Here is a 21499-nt window from a genome sequence, read left to right as displayed (position 1 = left end):
TTGTGGCTCCGTCTGTGGTGAAGTCTGTGGTCTTTTTGTTACAGAGATGAGATGAAGAGCTTGAAGCTGAGTGAAGCGATACTATCTTACTGAACACCATTCTATGTCTCATCTCTATCCAGAACACAGGAAAGACGCACACACACTCTCAAGAGCCGAACAACCACCCACCCTAGCCGACTTCTCAGTCCCACAGGTGTGTGTGTGTGTGTGTGTGTGTATGCGTGTGTGTGTGTGTGTGTGTGTGTGTGTGTCAAGTTCAAGTTCGAGAACTGCATTTTATATCTAGAAACCATTACAAGTAGAAATAACTTAATAAATGAACACAACATGAAACTTTAGATCCCCTTGAACACCTTCTCTTCGTCATCACATAAAACAAACTAGAACATGAACCAAACATGTTTTTTTGTACACCTTAGGATATCTAGTCACTAGATAGCAACTTAAAAAAGCTGACACATATGAAAAATCAGCAGACTAGTTTTTTAGGGGCCGTTGTCAGTTTGACGACATCAGCCGTCTGCAAAATGTCATTGTTGACTGACTTACCCAGAATGACGTGTCACAGAGGGTTTTCAGCAAATTGAAACTCATTTCAGGTATTGTCTTTTTATATTACACGTTTTTTTCTCATCACAACTCCATATGGTGGATTGGGATTATTTGGTACACGTGAATCATTATGTTGAACATTTACAGTTGAATAGTATTAGAATTTTCAGAAACTTTTATTAAAAACAAAAGTAAAAATGGAATATGCCAATCTCAGGACACACCTTTTATCTGTGGCTTTTATAATGACTGAATGCAAGAATCTAAACAGTACTCATTCTTGATATCAACAGATATGTATGAAACACACAAAGTCATGTGGCAAAAAGAATCAAGAGCAACTCGGCACCAGTGCTGCATTGGCAAATCTGCACGTAAATATTGAACTTATTACATGTGATTTATTTTGGGGGTTAAAGAAAATAACATGTATAATATGAGCTGATTGTTTTAACATCTCATAGGTTAAGTATCTAATAAACTACACAAGGTCAACCACTCAGTCACCCTCATCTTCTGCACTTACATCTCCCTTTAATGTACATATTTTTATTGGTGTTAGTTGTCATAAAGTGATCATTTGTGTGAAGTTTCAGATCAATAACAAAATTGTACAGCAAAGATATTACATATTCACTGTTTCAGGGGTTAAAATGGCGATCTCGACCGGAGTTGAAGGCTGGCCACACCCACACTATTTGAGATATGGAAATACTTTCAACACCTATTGGGTTCTCATCAGTCCTTTAGTGACGTGCACACGTTTCTATGGCGATTCTTCTTGGAGCTAAAAGCTAAAACGTGAGTCCATTAAATTGGATTAAAAATGATTGTTGATTAAAAATAACAGTTTTTTAGAAGATGGCTTCAAGAGACTGTTTAATAGATTCTATAAGCCTGTACATTTTGGGACGTCGAGTTGAAATGTGCGCTCGGGGCTGCTATTTAAAAGTTCAAGGGGGCGCTGCAGAGCCAATTTTGAAAAAAGTAATTACAAAAATGTTTTGAAATTTGAGATTTTGGTGCCCTTAACATACATGGCATGGTTTCGTCAATTTCTAACGACTCCATTTGAGATGAGGCGAATGGCACGCTGCCACAGGAAGTGCGTTCCGTTAAAACTCACCTTCCTGACAATCATCCACTTGTCCAAAGCATTTCTGAGCACTTTTGGGAAGTATGTGTTGAAAAATATCAACACAATAAGTAGTAGAATGAAAAAAGTGCCTACAGGGGCAGTAAGACTAAGTCTCGGCTGAGTTATTCGAGAATTTCCAGTTTTAAAATTGATGAAAATTTAGCACCCCTGCAGACCTGATAAGGTGGTAAAAAAAAAACTACACCATTTTCAGGAACAATGGGTCTCCAACTTGTCAAGAACATAAATCCTAAATTTCGTGTGGAAATTATGATCGCTCTAGGAGAAGTACGGGCAACGTAGAGACTCCAATCAAACAAATCAATCAAAATATCAAAAAGTCATGTTTTTGGATTGTGGGAGGAAGCCGGGGAGGACATGCAAATTTCACACAGAAAGGACCCAAGTGTCCACCCCAGGACCTTATTGCTGTGAGGCGGACGTGCTAACCACTAATCCACCGTATAGAGGTCTCAAATTATGAAATTAAGCCTACAAATGGATTTGTCAGCATTACATGAGCAAGGCAAGAACTTTGACACAATATTTTAAGACAACTGGTGAAAGGCTGTTTGTTTTAATATTAGCTGATGGTGACCATAATGGACGTAGACCTGAAAAACTGTCCTACTGATTTTTCAAATACCACAGCTTTTTTGTGGTGAATACAGAGACATATTGGGTGATGAATCAAGAGGTTTTATTTTGCAGATCTACATCTATGTGATAATAGGGGGTTACTTGGCCAATAAAGGCATTATTCCAGGCATTTGCTTTACAGTAAAACTGAGGATCTCTGACGCTCCATTCATTCAACATACATACGGTGATTCGCTCAGAGACATCAACACCGTAAATCCTTACAAATACAAACATTTATTGTTTTGACGGGTTAAACAACACTGTAACACTTGATTACATGATTATTTGCGTTGTTACAACAGTGTAAGACAAAACAATACATGTACTTGTTGTTTTAACCACACTGTGTGCTTTTCACAAAGGTTTTATCTTTGATACTAATAAATGAGGTTTGGAGAAGAACTGCACGTTATCAAGAATAAATCACATTTTTACAATATTACAATAATCTGTTAAAAAAAAAAAAAAAAGATAAACACGTAAAGGGCAACAGCGCATTATGGGTCAGGAAGGAAAAACGATTTGTTCAATCTTGAAAATTAATTTGTTTTTGTTTTTTTAGTTTTTAAAAAGAAAAATGTGTCAGGCGGGGAAATATTGGAGGAAATTACATGACATTTACAATTTACAAAGCATTTCTGTACATTTTAAATTTGTTCAGCAGAACTTAAGAGCAAATAAGCAGGTTCTTGACCCAAACAAGGCTCCTGTCAATTCTGCAAGAACAAAAGTGCAATTTCAGAAACTGCAGAACATTGTAGTACCTTTATATTAAATTCCACACTGTGCGAGCCACACATACAGTAAGTAGCATCCCTTGGCTTGTGTTAATCCAAAACTTCAGGTTATTCGCCGCTTCCTTGATGGAGAGACATTAAGAGATTAGGACGATGTAAAAACACTAGAAAGGACTAGAGAGATCATCACACAAACAGAAACTCAATACAACCTTAATAATGATAAATAGGTTTTCAACTTACTTCACAAAGTGGTGGTGACATTTTTTGGGCAGCCCTGTAAAGACGGAAGACGTAAAAAAGAAGTCAAAGATTTCCATTGGGGACTTACATTCGAGCATGACACTAAACCCTTTACACATTTTAGCGCTTTGAACAGGAGCTTTACTCACGGCTAAAGTAGAAGAGAAGATATGATAATATTACAGCCAACAATGCAACAAGTCCAACCAGTGGCCACAAAACCAGTGGGCTGCAGCCATCTGTGGAGAAAATTTAAAGTATATCAAATTAACTACTTTCAGCACAATAGTTATTATCACTGAGATCTTCGTTGAAAATCTATAACACAATGGTTTTTCACATCATTAAAGGGATAGAAACACAGACGAGAAACAGATACACAGATTAAACACTGCTGGAGTCCAGAGATTTCTTACCCTGTGAAAGGTACGTCTCCAAGCAAGGACAGACTACCGAAGGTGTGGTTCCGGTCTTTTGCTGCACCGTTGGAGGGTTCTCTGTTGGTAAGATAATAAGCAAAAAATCTGTAAAACTAGACATTACTTCCAATGACATTTTTCTCCAATACAGAACTTTTTATACGGCAGGTGTTGGCAAATAGACACAAATTCTATGACAGTTAATAACATTTACTGGTGTGTAATTGCAGTCCACAAACCTCCTGGCAGAAGAAGTGTCCCAGGCTTCCACACCTCAGTGCTGCCCTTGTCCTTAAGGACACAGGAATAAACCCCTTTGTCGGCCGCGGTTATTCGGGCAACGTGCAGCACAAAGGTTGAAGTGCCCCTCGTGCTGAACTTAAACTGGCTTCGGTTCACTGCTCCGTAGCTGGAGCGACCGGCAATATTAAATTTGCCTATAAATTCGACTTCACTGTTGCTGAAAGTACTGCGAAACCAGAGCGCAGAGTCACAGATCATGTCCACACAGTCGCAGGTGATAAACTCGTCGCTGAGGAGTTCTGGATACAGAATGTGAGTGTTTTCTTGCATCAAAGTCTGCCCTAAACCTAAAAGGAAAAAGATACATATATATGTATATATATATATTCAAGGTTTAAGACAAAAACAATGATTTCAGGTGTCCAGAAAATGAGAAATCCTTTAAATGAGTTGTGCTTATTGTCTCTAACTCCCTGACAACACAGTAAAAGAACACAAAAAGAAAAATACATCTGCAGGCAATGTAGAGCTATATCACCCAATGTGATGCAAAAGCAAAAACAGTCCAACTATGATGAAAGGACCTGAACTTATTTCCCTCTCAGGGTGACATTTGGATACTCTGATAAGAAGGCAGTGACTTGGGGTGTGCAATAAAAACTCTTTAATGTGAGTTTTAGCTCTGGCACTATTTTGGTGTGCTTTTAGGTCAGGTGAGCAGGTGTCAACCTGTTGCAATCAGCATACGTGGAAATGTTTAAAGGTCGGCTGTATTATAAACGCTGTCTGTTGAAGGTTAAGGTTGCTGTTAATGCTATCTTCAACATGGGATAGTGAACAAATGGTTGAAACCAAACAGAGAATAGTTGAGATTAAAACATCGTAGTGAAGCTTGAATGGAGCTATATACTGCAACAAAGTGTAATAATAAACTGGATGTTGCCTTTCTGTAGCTGTGCAAGTCATGGCCACGATACAGGCTGAGTGTGAATAGCTAATACAACAATCTCTACTGTTTAGCTGTAGGAATAGACACTAAAAACATAGTGTGAAGATCACTTAAGTTTGAAAAATGTAAAACCTTTTGGAGAACTATGAAGTGGTTGTCATTGTTTTTAAACAGCATAGGTTTTTATCACGAACACTTAACCCGTCACTGCTGGCCAAACTCTGGAGTCATATCAAAGGTTTACATAGCCACAAAAGAATCTCGGCAAAGGGTCTTACCATGAGTCCAGAATGATACGATCAGCAGTATCCCTGGCAATGATAGAAGGATCATTTCTACCAATCAACCGATCGTGTCTATCTAGTGGGGCCACCAAACTATGTACTGACAATTTCTTTTCCTGCTATTTATCTGTCAGAGAGATGATGGGAGGAACTGCTCTGACTAGGCCCTGAGTCTCCAAAGTAACACCCCAATGTGAACACCCATCCGATTCAGCCCTGTGCCGTCAATGCATAGACAAGGCAAACAATGATTGTATGCAAATGTAAAAGGCTTCAGTTATGGATTTAATTTTCATTTGTGTTCTAAAGGTTTTCAAAAAAAAAAACAAACAAAAAAAAAACAAAGAGATAAAGATAAAAGTGAAAAGTTGTGATACAGTTTTTTTGTGAGCCGACACTAAACAATATAAAACATTTGTTGTCTGAGCAGCAGGTCTCATTCCTGTGGTGTGTCCAGGTGTGTGACCTAGAGCTATGCAGAGTCCCAGATACACATTTGTCATGCCACATTCTCTTTGTGCTAGCGTGCAGAGAAAAAAAAACAAAAAACATCTACTCTTCAGTTAACGTACGTATTAATTGCAAACAAATGCCATAAAAGTAGTGTCTTTGTGCGAAAATTGTGAGGACTGCGTTACATTTAAATTGGCCTCAAGAAGCAAATATGTAAAGATTGTTCTTCACCTAAATAAATCCATTCAAAATGTCATTGGGATTTTTAACTGTTTAGAAATGTAGCACTGCAAAAACTAATGTATCTGGAGATTGTCAATGTACGCACTAAGGTGAATCTTTAATGTCTTGCTTTCAGGTGAATGCAAATCTAAATATTGACTCCTCAAAGTAAACCATTTAAAAAATATCAAATGTTTGAAAACTGATATTTAAATAAGATATTAAATATTTTATAGCGTGTAAATTCTTGTATAAAGCACTAAGGTATTGATTTGTTTCTTTAGTCAGTGTATATATCATGTTTCTAAACACTTAACTCTCAACAACAACGCTGTCTTTTTACCCATCCACTGGATAGTTTCCGAATGTTAAGACAACATAGACCTGGACGAGGCTGTGGGGTGTAGTGTGTGACAAACTCAGCTGTGTTCTTTTAAATCTTGCGTTTGAAGAACTCTCCGAATTTACCTATTTTAGTTTGCATGTGATTTTTTCCACGCTTGGCACTATAAATTCAATTAAAATTGATTATTGTGACATTTATTAGACTTTTTTCCTATTCATGATTTTCTTACTTTTAATAAATTTTTATGTATTTAACATTCATGAAAACTATCAGGATATCTGAACAGCAACGGTTTCCCTTTAAACTAAAAGCTTTTTTTGTTTTTTAAATTGTTTTAACGATAGAAGACTTGACTTTATATCTCATTTATTTGGGATGATTGAGTAATGTTTGAGTGTGTATTTGTGTTACAGTGGAGCAGAAAGTGATGGGGTCTTAAAGTAAAAGGATGTGGCATCCATGCAGCTTTACGGAGCTCGATAGTTAAAGCGAGACAGGGAACACAAGACCACAGGATTCTTTGAAAACAGGAGAGCTCAGAGGCTTCACAGCTTCTCTTTACTCGTAGCTGCGCTCTGAAGCCTTTGTTGGTCGGCCTACTCAACTCTTAAGTTCTCGAGCTGAAAAACTGCTCGATTCTTATTTCAATTCACGGATTTTAAGCTTCTTTAAGCATGAGTTTTTTTTGCATGAACACGTTTAGTGTGTTGACATTTTTGTGGAACTTGGTTTAGTTGTGAGTGAAAAAAAAAACATTACACATATCTATGTCAGCACTATGTTCATTTTTGTTGCAAAATGAACCTTAATATTAAAATAAATGATAAATAAAAGTTTAATAATCACTAACAGATCATACATTCTAAGAACCTGATGGCCACTGAGAACTTCTCATTTTGAGCGTCTCTCTTTTTTGGGTTACTTTCAAGGTGTTCCCAGTCACTTTATTAGGTATATCTTAACAGCTGATCACTTCAAATAGCTCATAAACTTAGGGACACATAGGGTTAAAGTTTAAAGTAAGTGTAAAAAAATACCTTCTAGAGCCAGATGTTAGAAGACAATAGTAAGAGGTTTTTTTAAGGTGCACCCAATGAAGTGACCAGTGAAATTATATATAGGCTTTGTAACTAAATTAAGTTTTAAATAATCCAATATTAATGGTTAATCATTTAAAATGAAGCATCATAGTCGATTTGCAATGCTGCTCATAAACAGAATAATGTGATTAATAAACAGGTATCTTAAAAATAATGTGCCAAAAATGTTGGCTTGGTCCCATGTGATATTTATACCAACAGGAACTTCTCTAAAACATCAGCTTTCATTTTTTTTTTTTTTTTTTTTTTAAAAAAAAAAAAACAAGTCCATTTCAAAGTTGTATGTTTTGAGGTTTGTTAAAAGTCTGTGTAACTCATTCTCCACTCAAACATAAGCACTTTTTGAATGTGTCAACAGTACACACACCAGTCTCTGGGTAGGTTTGGCACACAAACCATGCAACAGGGAGAAGAGGCTTTTGAACTTAACTCGCCTTAAAAACACTTAGCTTGTCAACAACTACAGGTTATTTTGAAAATATATTCTGTCATTTTTAATTCATTCGACTGACATATTGAAAGAAGCTCAATAGCACCAACCGCAGATTGCTGAAGGAATCACAACCTATGAAATCCTTTTTTTAAAAAGAACATTCATGATATGGATATTGATGTAATTTTAATATAAAAGTAGATGATTCTTAAACATCACTTTTAACAAATGCCAGAGCACAAAGAAATGCACTAATAAATTTTTATTTTTGAGCTGTATTATAATAAAATATACATTTGAAAGTAAGGTAAAGCTGACTAAACAGGGCCAGTCAGCTAGCACACCTACAGACCAACATCTGGTCCTTCATCCATGAGATCAAACACACTTTTCTTAACTAGTATCAGAAAGATAAATTAAATTACAGCTTTTGCTACTTCCAAAATACCGTAATTGTAGTGATTTTCAGTCTTTAGCAGTGGAGACAAACATCAGCAGTTTCTGGTGACATTAACAGCCTAAGATAGAGTGATCCCACAGCTTCTCTTCCTCTGTCCTGTTGTCTGCTTTCACTTTTGTTTTCTTTCTCTCTCTTCTGTACTTGTCTCTGACTAGCACACTCGGCTCACCTTCACTGAGCCGACAATTCATTTCAGGTTGAAAACAAAGTTCAGAATATTTTTGGTTTCTCATTTCTTCTGGCATTGGTTTGTCTGTCATTTCACATCTTTGGACTTTCAACTTCTTCTGGAGTTTATTCCGTTTTCGTTTGAATTTGCCTTCATTTTGAAATGTTTTTCTTCTGTCCACTTTTTTCTTTTTCTCCCATTCATCACAACCGTCAACTTTTCTCGTGCCTTTATCTCTCCTTGACCGTTTAAACTTGCTCTTTTGCCTTTGTCTGAATTCACTCTCCTCACTATCACTGGTGATCCTGCTAGCAGATAAGTCCGACAATGATGAGGCTGTGGCATATGAGGACGAACTTGAGTGTTTCCTTCTCCTTGATGGCCAATTAGTAAATTCTTGGAAGCCAGTGCATTGGGGAACAGGAGGAGGAAAGCTGTAGTTCCAGCTGTGTTGTGGCAGAGATCCATCCTTATGTGAAGAACGCCACATTTCAGCTGGGTAATAATAAGGGAAGGACTGCTGAGGGGGGATGGGGGGCACAGAGTGGGCAAACATGTCATTCATCATCTCCTTTACTTCTCCTTTACTCAAGCAGTCCTGTTCTCTATCATCAACTTGCTCTCCTTCATCCACTTGTTGTGAGGCACCCTGTGAATGAACAGGGTTGGTCTTTGGAGTGATTCCACGAGCCTTTTGGACCTGAATGTAATCAGCCAATTCATCAGCAAATGAGCTGTGAACGTTTTGAGATCTGCATGGATCAATCACCTTCTTCTTCCTGCAATGCACGAGTGGTAAAAAATTTGTAACTTAGAAAAAAAAAAAAAAACGTCCAATATTGACGATCACTGAACACACACTGGGTTAAAAGCACTTTTTGTCAAAGCTCCACAGAAGTAGTGCTGCAAAGATTAAATAAAACTGTATGTCACAATGGTGTTACATGATATATTTGAGCAAAAACTATTTGACCTTACCTGTTCTGATGATTGTTACCCTTCATGTGGGCTTGATACGGCTCTATGGAGGACAACTGCACATGACACATCAGGGACTTGGCTAAAGGAAAAAAGAGGTAGGAAAGACGGAACAATCATATGACTCATTACATTTTCATTTTTGAGGATTTGCACCAGTTATTATTCTTTTTTAATCTTCCCCCCATATAAAAATTAAGCTTATCCTTCCTTAGTGAAAATACCACCTTTATAAACCTCATAAGTGCTCGTCTAAAGCATCTCGATCCAAAACACATGCGTTAAAAATGGCGCCACCAGCAATGCAAGTCATACTGTGGTTAACCTCTAAAGCTTTCATACATTTCAAAATGTATTTATAAATGAAAATCCATTTAACATGTTCAAAGCAGAACTAAGTAACTTTTCCACCTCAATAAACCCTTCTCGTAGTCCATTTGAGGGTAATACAAGTGTTTATGGGTGACTGGGGGGCTCTTTCATCTACCCCTTCTGTCTCTGGCCAGAAAACCGCACCTGCAACTTTCCCTGCCTCCGACCCGGTGGCAAGAAGTACTGCTTTACTGCAGCCTAATACAAACTAATGCTAGATTACGGTTGCTTAAAAATTCACTTTTCTCAAACTTATATCATGGTGGAGCCAGCAAAAAAAAGGCAGAGAACACCTTTGTTCGAGGAATGGAGCAACTCCATGTAGTGACAGCTCAGCAGCAACACACAGCAATCACACACAATCCAGTGCTCCATCAGGCAACACACACACAAATGTTCATCCATCCATTTTCAGAGCCACTTTGTCAGCACACAAACAAACACATCACACACATTTCCACTCTCTCTTCCGTATTACTGCCACATCATTCATTTATTTTACTTGTCTCTCTTCCTCATACTGTTCACATGGTCACATGGGACTATATGTGTGAAAGCATCCTGTGTCGCTGTTGTATTAGGATTTTTCAGTGATCAGTTACTACCGTCTTGGGAGAGCAAAGGTGCGCATGTAGCTGTGGGGTGGGGCAGGTGGCAGGGTTTACTACAGTTTTTACTACAGTGACATAACCAAAAGGGACCTTCAGGGGGAGCGCTAAGCGCAAGTTTCTTAGCTCTGCTTTAATGTCAAGCATGCATTTCTTATTTTGATCAGTTTTCACTTTTTAAATATTCACATTTTGTATGACCCACAATGTATGACATTCCAGTCACTAATGAAAATAGAAAATTACCTTTGACGGCTGTAAATGCCTCACCATACTAATGCCATACATAAAGCAGCTACAGAAAAAAAAAAGAAGAAAAAAAAACACACTTTTCTGGTGACCTAGAATTTCAACACAGACGTCTGTCTTCCCACCTATCCATCCATTCTTTTTGGTCAGTTTAAGATCCTGTAATACCGTGTTCATCACTGTCTTTTGGATCTTTAAGCAGCTCCTGTCTGGTTAGATTCCTCTGATGTCTTTTTCCGTTGTAGTGCTGCGAGGCCATACGTGGGCTGTTAAAAGATGCAACACACAGGGCGCAGTACTTGTTGGAATCCTTAAGATCAACCTCTGGGTAGAGTGGGACCAGTGTCGATGTTGGATTTATTGAACTCTCCTTGGTGTCTTCTGGAGGTAAAATCTGGCCAGAGGTATTAGCCTTGGATGCAAAGCTTGCTTGAGCACACACCTCTTGATGCATGTCTATAATGAACACAATGAGAGTTTATCAACTCCACACCACCAATACAAACAGGTCTGAGCCCTATTTCATTTAGTAGGCTTACCAAATCCAGAGTTTACCCAGGAACTTAGACTAGTACTGTGTTGAGAAACTCAGTTAATAACTTTAAATGCATCCACCCTCCCATTGCTTGCACTACCGGAAGGATAAATACCATTGACCTATACAGTTTATAACAAGTCTTAAGACTCTAAAGACCATCTAAAAGGTTATAATAAAGAATCCTCTCCCTGTAAATGTTTCCAATAAGGAAGACGTAACTAATAGCTTGCAAACATCATTTAAAGCTACTGGGGATTTTTTACTAATTGTTACTTGTCTTTGTCTCTGTTTGTTTATGAAACTTTGAACGTGTAAAGCTACTATTATGGGGCATGACTTTCTGAAGAGGTGTAAAGATGTTTATTCTCAAAAGGATTATCATCTAACTTATGAGACTCCTAGTTAATGAGATGAGTCATTTGTGTCATGGCATATTCAGCTCTGGCTATTGAACATGCCTACTTGTAAAACAACCTTACAGTTTTGAGTAGTAGTAGTTATTTTAATTTAAAAGAATATTAAACAACCAGTAACTTATAGTTTCAGTGCTTGGGTCTAGTCTCTCCTTACGCCCGTCGATCACTTTTTGTGAATGTGCCGATATTTAGATATCAATTTCACACTTTAAAGACAATTTTAGGCCTAAACAAAACAAATTACATGAAACCGACTGTGAGAAATAGGGCCCAAAATAGAATCAAATAAGACACTGCAAGGTGATTTTTTTTTTTTTTCACGCCGCACTTACCTGGTTCTTGAAGGCCTTGTTTACGTAGGTTCTTCAGATGAACTTTGCCTTCATAATGAGATTTTGTAACAACATTGGAGCTAAACACCATATTGCAAAGCTCACAGAAACGGCCCTTATTAGTTACAAGAGTCCACTGCAAAAGACGACAAAAATAAACGCCAAGAAAAAAAAAGGATATTTATCCAAGACAAAATGTATAAAAGCTACAACATTTAGATATCCACACACTTTAAAACCTGTGGCCTCCTTGTTCATCTCTGCTCTCTTAGCTTGCAGGAAGACTTTGAGTTTCTGACCATGTTTCTTTCCCTGCAATCAAAGCCCATTACAAATATATACAGTATATTAAACTCACAAACATTATGATGGTTTAGAAAATATTGTTGAGTTTTTTTAATTTGTTAATAAAGAGTAGAACACACCTCATAGTGAGACACCCGTTGAGATGCATAACTAAGTGCAGCTTCACACACATGGCAGTAACTGTCAGTGAGAAGGTCATTTAATAGCTCCACCCCACTCATGTCTTCTGTTCAGCTATGGAGAAAATGGATAGTTCATTATGTGTGGGTGTGCAAATATATAACAATTAAAATTAGTTAAAATCTACAAGATTTTTTTTCTCTATATTACAAAGTTATATTTTAAACTGTAAAGTAGGAGATGTACTGGAAGATCGGTCATATTATATACATATATTCCTCCTTGCTGTAAATCAAGGAAGAATTGTTCCTCAGCCCAAACCTCTCATAAGACTGGACTCAAGGAGTGTGACATTATCTCGATAACTTTTTTACACGATCGATTATCGATATGCTTGCGATTTAAAAAATAATAACACACACATATATATATATATGTAGGATTTATTTATTTTATTATTTTTAAAACCTTTTCTGCTTTTTCACTAAAAAGTGCAGGTAGGTCTTCACAGAAATTTAGTCAAAGTTTGTAACAAATAACATGGGAGACCAGAACGGGAGAACTGTGGGTCGCCAAGAGCATTTGAGGCGCCACGTATTTACATGAAAAAACAGAAAACAACATAAGGAGAGGTGAGGAGGAAAAAAGCAGATTCAAAATCAGCTACAAAAACACATGTGAGCACAGTCACAGTTTACTAGAATATTGCACTATAATGGTGTCACTGGTAAGTAAGACCCTATTTTTGTTTACAGAAAGCACTATTGGAGATACTTATTCGTTTGCATTGGTATGTTGACACTTATTTACAGAAATGTTGCACTAAAATAGTGTCACTGTTCATAAAACACGTTTTTCAATTTATTGTCTTTCAGAGATATAAAATAAAAGTTGTATTTTTTACTTAATCTTTTTTTTGTTGTTATGTCATAGATTATCGTAGATTGGTTTCTGACCGATACTGTATGTCAATATTGGCAGTATTGTCATATCGTGAGACAATCGTTATCGCGAGCTTTGTATTGCGTATCGCATCGTATCGTGAGGTACCCAGAGGTTCCCACCCCTACTGGACTCTGCCACCAGAATAATTAAATGTCTCCAATTATTGTGTGCAAACCCTAATATCTAACCAAGTGTTGCTGCAGCAGCACTGAGGCATTTCATAAACATGAAGATGTCACGTCACACAATTATTTAGCCAATATAGGACTGTTATTGAAAGCATGCTGCCTAAATTGTAAACCAACACAAAAACATTGTAAAGCCATTTTCAGTCTCTATTGATTATTCTTAGTTAAGTTTTTATTTATTCATTAATTTATGTATTTATAAGGAAAGATTAGCATACATTTGGTATCATTTTCCTTTCTGTTTACAAGAATATATATATATATATGTTATCGCTATAGCATTGTCATACGATTAAAGATTTTTAATATTCAGATACTTTAGTACATGACAGCTATAATAATTTAACCAAAACTGTATAAAGGCCACTTACTCTCTGCTGAAATTTATAATTGACTTAATGAAAATGAAATGACCCACTTTTTGCTGCAACTTCCCAATTATGGGAAACTTTCTATATGATAAATGTATGATTGTAAATTAAAAAATAAAAAAATAAAAAAAAAGCTTCATCAAGTTAAACAGACCGATTATCTCTATTTCATAATCCAGTCAGTTATCAAACATAAAATGCCTAGCTTTCTTAACTAGAGGCCTGTATAAGAGCAAATGTCATGTAATCAACAGAGTAATCAATAGATAAAGTATTGCTTCAAGGATTAATTTGAAAAATAATTTTAATTTGCGAGAATAAATATTTGATTTGCAGATAGTTGCTATTTCAACTATCGGACAGAAAGATATGTCCTGTGGTGCTTTTTGGAATATGGTGGATACCAATAAATGAAACAGTAAAAAAATAAAATAAATAAATAAAAAGCAACTGTATTTCGCTAAATTTACTAATGATCAGCCTTAAAAACTCCTAATTACATTTTCAAAACATGAAATTCCCCATATTTAAATATAAATGTTTATTGTCATTTGAATATAAAAAGATTGCAAGATGTTTTTCCCTCTTTACTTTTATCACCAACTTACGACTGCAACAGAGCTAGAAATGTCCAAACCAGCACTATATGGTTCCTATAATATTATGTGAATGTCGTGAAACTCTCCATTGTGTGGTCAACTTTATACGTCACTGTTTTAATGACGTCATGCGTTGGCACCGCAGAGGCTGATAGTACAGCTGAGAGGTCTGTGAATGTATTACAAATTCAGTTTTCTTTTCACTAAAAACAAAGAGTACACGGGTTTTACCTGAGGGCATCCGTCAACAACACGTAATGTCACTGACATCAGGAGTAAACTCTACACAACCCCAACATAATCTGCTGAAAACCGTTTTTTTTCAATGTAACGAATAAGTTACTTCTTGTTTTAACTTCAAAATGATCCGTACACGCCGCCGAACGCCGTTGTGCTGAGGAAACGGTGTCATTTAACTGACACTAAGGTTTTTAACTATCAAGCCAAGTCGCTCTGGACTGAAGAAGTTGCTAGCCAGTTAGCTAGAGAGCTAACAGTAGCATGCTACACAGCCAAATGTGTCAGTTTCTCGGCACAACTCACCTTCAACCTTGACATTAACTGTATTAGTGATTATTACTTCGTCAGCAACTGTATCAGAAACCGCATGAGGGGGTCTGAGCGCGTCACACGCCGCAGGTGGGAGAATGACAGCGTTTGCCTCGTCACCATTATAGAAATATATTTCTAGAAAGTGTCTATTCGTACGGACACCTCCCCGTGCTATTGGTACGGTTACCGAAGTACACGTACGTAGTCTTTAGGGTTCGGTTATAACCCAATATCGCAACAATTTTTAGGGTTAGAGGGTTTTGGTGTTAGTCACGCGACCTAAACTCGCCAATGACTGACCTATCACGTGACGTAAACTGGCCAAATAGGGGTGTTGCGTACGGATAGAATGTCTGTATTTTCATAGACATTGATTACATAGACGCCTCATGGACTGACGCTGCCTATTGGAGCTGACGATCCGCGCGGCCGCCATCTTGGAGAGGTCATTAATGCGCCAGGCCGGCATTTATTTCTACTGAGGAAGGTAGAAAATACAATAATCATCATAACTCGCCAAATTTTTAGCCGATTTTCACACTGTTTAGTTTGTTACAAACGGCAGACACACACACACGCACATACACACACACACACACAGTATTATCGATTTTATCATTTTGTATTATTAATAATAATATACTTCTATATTATATACATATGACATAACATTACATAACAAAAAATAAATTATATGAAAAAAACAAAATTTTAATAAAATAAAGTTCAACTGTATTAATCAGCAGCAGCCAAATTAAAATCAAAAGTTTTGACCGCAGGGGTTAAAAATTACCGGACAGATTTGACTAAAATCCAGTAATTACCATATAATGGAAACTCTGCTATCGCATCACATAGTGACGGGGCTAAAAAAAAAATTAATAAAAAAAACTTGCTGTCGGTGGTGTGATTGTCTTTGGAGTAATTAAGATATATAAAACAATGCAATGGAAACATCTGCAAAAAATTTCAACACAAAAATAATATATAGACTTGCAAATTAAGGCATTACAGCTGATAACACAAATTGCATAAAATGCTAAATATCGTTCGATACAATACAGCCGATCGGATTGGCGCAAAACCTAATTAAAATATTTGTTGTATCAATTCATAATGTGAGCAAAAACAAGAGCTCCAATCCACACTTTAAAAAAAAAAACAACACAGCAATCATTTTGTATTCAGAATTTATTTCATTGTTTCGATCGCAATTGTGTGTGTGTGAGTGTGAAAACTGTTTATGAGAAATTAAGCAAAGAGTTATATTAAAATAGAGACATTTCCATAATTTTTCCACTAAAAAGGGCCTCAGCTAAATCTACAGACAAACATGATCACAGAGTCTCAGACACCAATGAAGGACATCACGAATACATTGAACATTGTTATAAGGTAGAGGTTTTCACTTTCTCTTCTGGAGCTCTCGGGCTAAAGCATCCAACTGTGAATAAAAAAAAATGTTTTGGCAAAAATGAGACAACGGCTGGTTCTTAGTACACAGATATCGTTGCAATGAAAAACAGTAAACTGGCCTTCTGTCAGATAGACGGTGCTACTCACTTACCAGAAGGTTTTTCAGGATGTTCCTTCTCTGAGGTCGCAGAAAGCTACATTCTCCTGCCTCACACAGCTTTATCTCCTCTGAAATCTAAAATGCACAGATTGTTTTGTAAATTAACATTACATATTCAAAAGCACTGTCACTCTCTCCATCAGAACATTATTGTTGTTTCAGACCTCTGATGTACCAAAGGAGTCCAGATCCCTCTTGCCTCCAGGGTACCAACCATGGGACCAGTGTTGGGCACAAGACATTTTAAGTCCTACACAGAGCAGCAGCCCGAGCAGCAAAACCAGCCGACAAACACTCATCTTATTCCAACCTGAAAGTAAACATGAAAACTCAAGTGGAATGAAAAATGTACCTGCACATTTGACAGAGTTCAACGCCAACATTTGAGGGTTTTTTTTCTTTTTTTAGATTTATATGATTAAATCACCTACTTCTTACCAATCAAGTGGTCGTCCAAACAGCCTATTACATTATATTTCGTAACATTCCTATGTATTGTGTCTTGTATAACTTTTGACAACCTGTTTAAAATGAGCATTTAAAATGAGATTTAGTGGAAATCACCTGTCTACTAAAGACAAATGTTCATTACTTGATTACATTTTGTGAACCGACTAAAACATTTCTCAAAATTGTTAAACCTGACTTCATATTTGATCAAAAAATTTTCAACTATTTCTAGCGGTAATTAGATTTTATTTCTACTCTATGCTAAACATATGTCATACTGTTTTTAAAACTGAGATTCCAATTATTCACAATGTGTAACAATGTCTACAATCTTAAGAATACATTTTGATAAATCACACTATTGTGTATTCTATTAGTTTGTTTTACGTCAAGACAGCAGATGGAAATTAATCATTTTCTCTGAGATAAATGAATGCAACACATAATGCTAAATAAATAAAGTAACACAAATAATAGTAAATAATAATTACCTTACCACGTCAAAGGTTAAAGCTTTAACACAGTTGTCCCTTCTTCCCTGTCCCTCTCTTGGCCTTGACTAGATCAAATGTTGAATGTTCCTTGCAGGTTTCAAAAGAAGAACTTTTATGTCTCAATTTCCCTCTATTTATGCCAAAGCCAAAATGCTCCACCCTCCACCAAATGCGTAGCTTGGATCATGCATATTATTGATCCCTTTTGATCCTGGGCCAAGGGTTGAAGCTCTGGGCAGCTCCAATTATCACCTGCAAACAGAATCTACACCACTGGGATGATATGACGGTAGATACAGTATGTTGTAAAATGGGAGAGCTTGTAGAATGTGTTGTGAGCTCGTGTATTAAAAAATACACACACATGTGGAATGAATTTCATGTCACAAATGATGGGGAAAGAGGTGAACCTGTAAAGTTAGAATTTAAACCCAAAGAAATGTGAATGTGAAGTCAGAAAAAATATTCACAAATGTGTAGCCTGTGTAAATAACACAAATAAAATGACACCTGCAAATTGGTAATCCAATATTTTCTCGCATGTTTTTTTTAATTACATGTGCCTATTATCCTTCACAACCACAACTCTCTTGTTGCAACTTCTCAATTCAGCCGTTACAGCTGCACAAACCACTTTACTCGCGTGAATCCGCGCTGTTTGGGTTTTGCAACATATTTTGTGAGACTTTTGAGTCTTTTGCAAATAGAAATTGTTTAATTTTCTTGAAACAATCAGTTGTAGGAGGCAAGGGAATATAATGAAAGATGAACAGTAATTTTGGAAGTATGTTCATTTTGTAAATGTTGATTTGGCCTATCAGAGACGTGGGAAGATGCATCATCTATTAACTTTATCAGTTATTTCTTTAGCTACCGATTTATAATTATTATGAACTATCCAAACTTGGGGATATTTGAATTCCTAAATACATAAACTTGTGGACTGAATCAAACTGTGAAGTTACTACAGGAGGTTTATCTCTTACTTTCTTGTCCAGCAGCAAAATAGATGATTTAGATCTGTTTATGGTATAACCTGAGATATGACAAAACTCTTCGATTAGTTGTAGCATGGCGGGTATCGACATATAATTGAAAGAGAAATAATATTGTGTCATCTGCGTATCATGAGAATCTAGGTTCTACTCGATCAACTATGATTCCAAAAATATCTGTATGTGCACGTACAGCTATGGCTAGCGGTTCCATTGCTAAAGTGAACAGCAGGGGTGACAGGGGTCAGCCCTGCCTACACCCACGCATTATTTTAATTGGAGTTGACACATTTTTATTTGTCAGTATTTCTGCCCTGGGATTAATATCAAATAACTGAACACATTTGTGGAATGTTTCACCATTACCAAATTGTGACAGAACATTGAACTGGGTCTTATAGGCTGGGCAGCGTAACCTGCATCTAGAAGGCTGCAGCACAAAAGCTGAGAATAAAGCATGTGATGAGTCACTGAGAATGCGACAAGTTAGGCTGGGCTATCACCACCATGATCCACAGTTCCCCGGTCGAGGCTGTTGAGGAATATAAATAACTGGGTTCCATCCTCGACAACCAGCTGTAGGGCCCTATAAAATCCACGTTAACGGAATCGCAGATGGAATGACAGAATCGACCAACGAAAACGGAATTCACTGTTGAACGCGGAAATGGACAGAATTGGGATGAAACGCTGTCACCGTGAGGCACAGAACTTTTTTTTTTAAATGGGGAAATGTTTCCAGGGACCGCTCATTAGGTGCACTGCCCGCCCCCTCCCATCCTTGCCCCTTCAAACACCGTCTAAATTGCCAAAAAACTACACAACTCATCCCTCACTCCAAAATACGGAGCCACCAGTTCCTGCTAAACTTTAAATTGTCTGTGAAGCTCCGCTCGTTTCTCGTCAAGCACTGCGGGGCACTCCTTGAAAACGTGATCAGTTTCACCTGCTCAGAGTGTTTGAACAACATCTCATCAGCGCTACAGAAGAGCCGTGGGAAAAGCTGTTTGTTGTTGTGGACGAGACCACCGATGCCAAGGATTGTAGAGTCTGAAACATCATAGATTATTGATAACTTGATAGCTTCTGATATCGTAAAATATTATGGCCCCTAGTGGTGAAATAACTGATGCATCCTTGCGTCAATTTGTTTTTGTTTAATCATTATGGTCTGGAATGATGTCATCAGGATCATTTCAATTAGGTTGATTTAAATTAAGTTGGTCAAAACTTAATCAATAAACCTGCTCAGATTTAGTAAACCATTGATCCCCGAGAGGAACATTAATGCTGCTCTCATACATCTGCACATGACATGATAATTAAAAAGGAGCAGTCAGAATAATCCATGTCAGTACAACTTATATCTACTTTTTAATTGTATATTACTCATTATTTTAAATTACAATATTATTCTGACATACTTTTTTTTTTACTGGGCCCTACAGTTGAAGTTCTCCTCTAACACTGAGGGAATCCTGAGGAAGAGTTACCAGAAGATGTACCTTCTCAGGAAACTTTTCTGTCAGTAAGAATGTCTTGCTGATTTTTTACCATTCATTTATCAAAAGTGTTTTATCATTCTCCATCTGCTGCTGGTATTACTCCATCACTCCGTCTGCACAATATTATTAAGGTGTGTTTGAGGATTATTGGACTTCCTGCCTGCCACATGAGCACTGTGTATGAACAGCAGACATGTCGTCACATTCTCAGTGACTCATCACACCCTCTGTTCACATCTTGAACTATTTGAAAAGGCCAAATACCTAAAACTGCAAGAAATAATACACTACAACACAAAAATTCTCGCATATAGGGCATCACTAAAATCACTCCCATATCAAATACACAAACGTTTCACATACAAACACACTGCTTATGAACTAAGACATAATAATGTGTTTATACAAGAAAGGGTTAAATCTAACATTGGAAAATACAGCACTGTCAACAGAGCTATTACCAGCTGGAACAGCCTTGATGCAGAGACAAAACAAGCTGCAAACTTGGCTAGATATAAAGAGAACACTCGGAAGACATTTTTGCAAGAATACGAGATCAACACATCAATGAGAAAGATGAACTTTTCTTTTGAACTGGAGGAACACAAACAACGTTTGGGAATGAAATCTACGGGTAAGAAGGACGACACGAACAACGATGGAGAGGAAGAATTAAAAAAAAAAGAAGACAACACTGACTACAGATGAGAATAAATCCTATACAAAAAAGGACAAAAAAAAGAAAAAAAATGAAATTGTGTTCAGAACCAAAGAATGTTTGACCAGAGAGATGAGCTCTGATGCAAATTTTCTGTTTTCAAAATAGGGGACGGGACTCGGATAAGCAACCTGCTTCTCTCGTCTCCTTTTTCGGCATGTACAAAAAAAAAAAAAAGAGAAAAAGAAAACTGTGAATGCAACCATGTCGGAAATAAACTGAATAAATAAAAATAAATCTTTTGAGATGCTGCCTTCAGGACACAGGGTTACAATAATCAGACTTTTACACCACTTCTCAGAGTATCTGGCAGCTGGCCTGCCACTGTCCTAAAACATAAATAATAAAAATCTGTTTACATACAGTATGTATATATACTTTTATTTTATTTTTATTCATTATTATTATTTATACATAAGCATTTGACACCTTATCATTCATTTGCACCTTCTTATTCAGTTTACTTTACAGCCTCCTTTTTTCCTGCATGTGTGTGTATAATTATTAGTGCTGTTTTTATGTGTTATTATTAGGGGGCCAGGCCCGCGGGGCCAGGGAACCGCGTATGGACCAGCGGTGCTAGGAACCCTATTGTAAATGTTCCGATTATTGTTACCTTTTATTTTTCCTTGGGTAAAAGTGGTGCTGCAGAATAAACCGTGCAAGGTAGGGCGGTGCCCTTTGATGGTTGGGTCCAAAACCCCCAGGGGACCTTGAACGCAAAAATTCACATATGTCCGCCAGCAGGTGGCGCTATAACAAAGGTCAACGCGTTTTGGCCAATAACTTCCACA

General features: G+C 37.1%; 3 protein-coding genes across 5 annotated transcripts; all 3 read right to left on the bottom strand.

Annotated features, from left to right (window-relative positions):
* Positions 1-2843: 2843 nt before the first annotated feature.
* On the bottom strand, positions 2844-5331 carry cd8b (cd8 beta). The gene is made up of 7 exons (XM_028447498.1): positions 5205-5331; positions 3974-4324; positions 3732-3812; positions 3465-3554; positions 3316-3349; positions 3138-3194; positions 2844-3051 (listed from the first exon to the last, which is right to left on the bottom strand). The coding sequence occupies exons 1-6, from the start codon at positions 5257-5259 to the stop codon at positions 3176-3178; spliced, it is 630 nt and encodes a 209-aa protein (XP_028303299.1). The 5' UTR covers positions 5260-5331; the 3' UTR covers positions 2844-3051; positions 3138-3175.
* A 2680-nt stretch (positions 5332-8011) lies between these two features.
* On the bottom strand, positions 8012-15220 carry zmat1 (zinc finger matrin-type 1). 2 transcript variants are annotated; one of them, XM_028447145.1, is made up of 7 exons: positions 14959-15220; positions 12312-12426; positions 12118-12198; positions 11887-12022; positions 10769-11056; positions 9372-9453; positions 8012-9172 (listed from the first exon to the last, which is right to left on the bottom strand). In XM_028447145.1, exons 2-7 carry the CDS (start codon positions 12411-12413, stop codon positions 8275-8277), a joined length of 1587 nt encoding a protein of 528 aa, XP_028302946.1. In that variant the 5' UTR covers positions 12414-12426; positions 14959-15220; the 3' UTR covers positions 8012-8274. The 2 variants fall into 2 exon arrangements, with proteins under 2 accessions (XP_028302946.1, XP_028302947.1); XM_028447146.1 differs by lacking the exon at positions 14959-15220 and adding an exon at positions 14647-14952.
* A 971-nt stretch (positions 15221-16191) lies between these two features.
* Positions 16192-17812, bottom strand: gnrh2 (gonadotropin-releasing hormone 2). Of its 2 annotated transcripts, none has more exons than XM_028446754.1 (4): positions 17485-17812; positions 16708-16853; positions 16535-16618; positions 16192-16411 (listed from the first exon to the last, which is right to left on the bottom strand). In XM_028446754.1, the coding sequence occupies exons 2-4, from the start codon at positions 16840-16842 to the stop codon at positions 16373-16375; spliced, it is 258 nt and encodes an 85-aa protein (XP_028302555.1). In that variant the 5' UTR covers positions 16843-16853; positions 17485-17812; the 3' UTR covers positions 16192-16372. The 2 variants fall into 2 exon arrangements, with proteins under 2 accessions (XP_028302555.1, XP_028302554.1); XM_028446753.1 differs by having other exon boundaries at positions 17490-17812.
* Between the last annotated feature and the right edge of the window lie 3687 nt (positions 17813-21499).

The sequence above is a fragment of the Gouania willdenowi genome, chromosome 5 (assembly GCF_900634775.1).
Source record: "Gouania willdenowi chromosome 5, fGouWil2.1, whole genome shotgun sequence".
NCBI classification, from domain to species: domain Eukaryota; kingdom Metazoa; phylum Chordata; class Actinopteri; order Blenniiformes; family Gobiesocidae; genus Gouania; species Gouania willdenowi.
Note: the sequence above shows the minus strand (reverse complement) of the source record. Positions and strands in the feature narration are given on the sequence as shown.

What these genes read in the sequence shown, in the direction of transcription:
- gnrh2 (XM_028446754.1), bottom strand. Translation starts at nt 16,842, where the DNA reads ATGAGTGTTTGTCGGCTGGTTTTGCTGCTCGGGCTGCTGCTCTGTGTA. An exon ending in ACTCCTTTGGTACATCAGAG is followed by an intron (nt 16,619 to 16,707) that starts GTCTGAAACAAC and finishes TGTGCATTTTAG; the next exon opens with ATTTCAGAGGAGATAAAGCT. An exon ending in ACATCCTGAAAAACCTTCTG is followed by an intron (nt 16,412 to 16,534) that starts GTAAGTGAGTAG and finishes TTTTATTCACAG; the next exon opens with TTGGATGCTTTAGCCCGAGA.
- cd8b (XM_028447498.1), bottom strand. Translation starts at nt 5,259, where the DNA reads ATGATCCTTCTATCATTGCCAGGGATACTGCTGATCGTATCATTCTGG. An exon ending in CGTATCATTCTGGACTCATG is followed by an intron (nt 4,325 to 5,204) that starts GTAAGACCCTTT and finishes TTTTCCTTTTAG; the next exon opens with GTTTAGGGCAGACTTTGATG. An exon ending in GACACTTCTTCTGCCAGGAG is followed by an intron (nt 3,813 to 3,973) that starts GTTTGTGGACTG and finishes TCTTACCAACAG; the next exon opens with AGAACCCTCCAACGGTGCAG.
- zmat1 (XM_028447145.1), bottom strand. Translation starts at nt 12,413, where the DNA reads ATGAGTGGGGTGGAGCTATTAAATGACCTTCTCACTGACAGTTACTGC. An exon ending in AACGGGTGTCTCACTATGAG is followed by an intron (nt 12,199 to 12,311) that starts GTGTGTTCTACT and finishes CTTTGATTGCAG; the next exon opens with GGAAAGAAACATGGTCAGAA. An exon ending in GGTAACAATCATCAGAACAG is followed by an intron (nt 9,173 to 9,371) that starts GTAAGGTCAAAT and finishes CGTGCATTGCAG; the next exon opens with GAAGAAGAAGGTGATTGATC.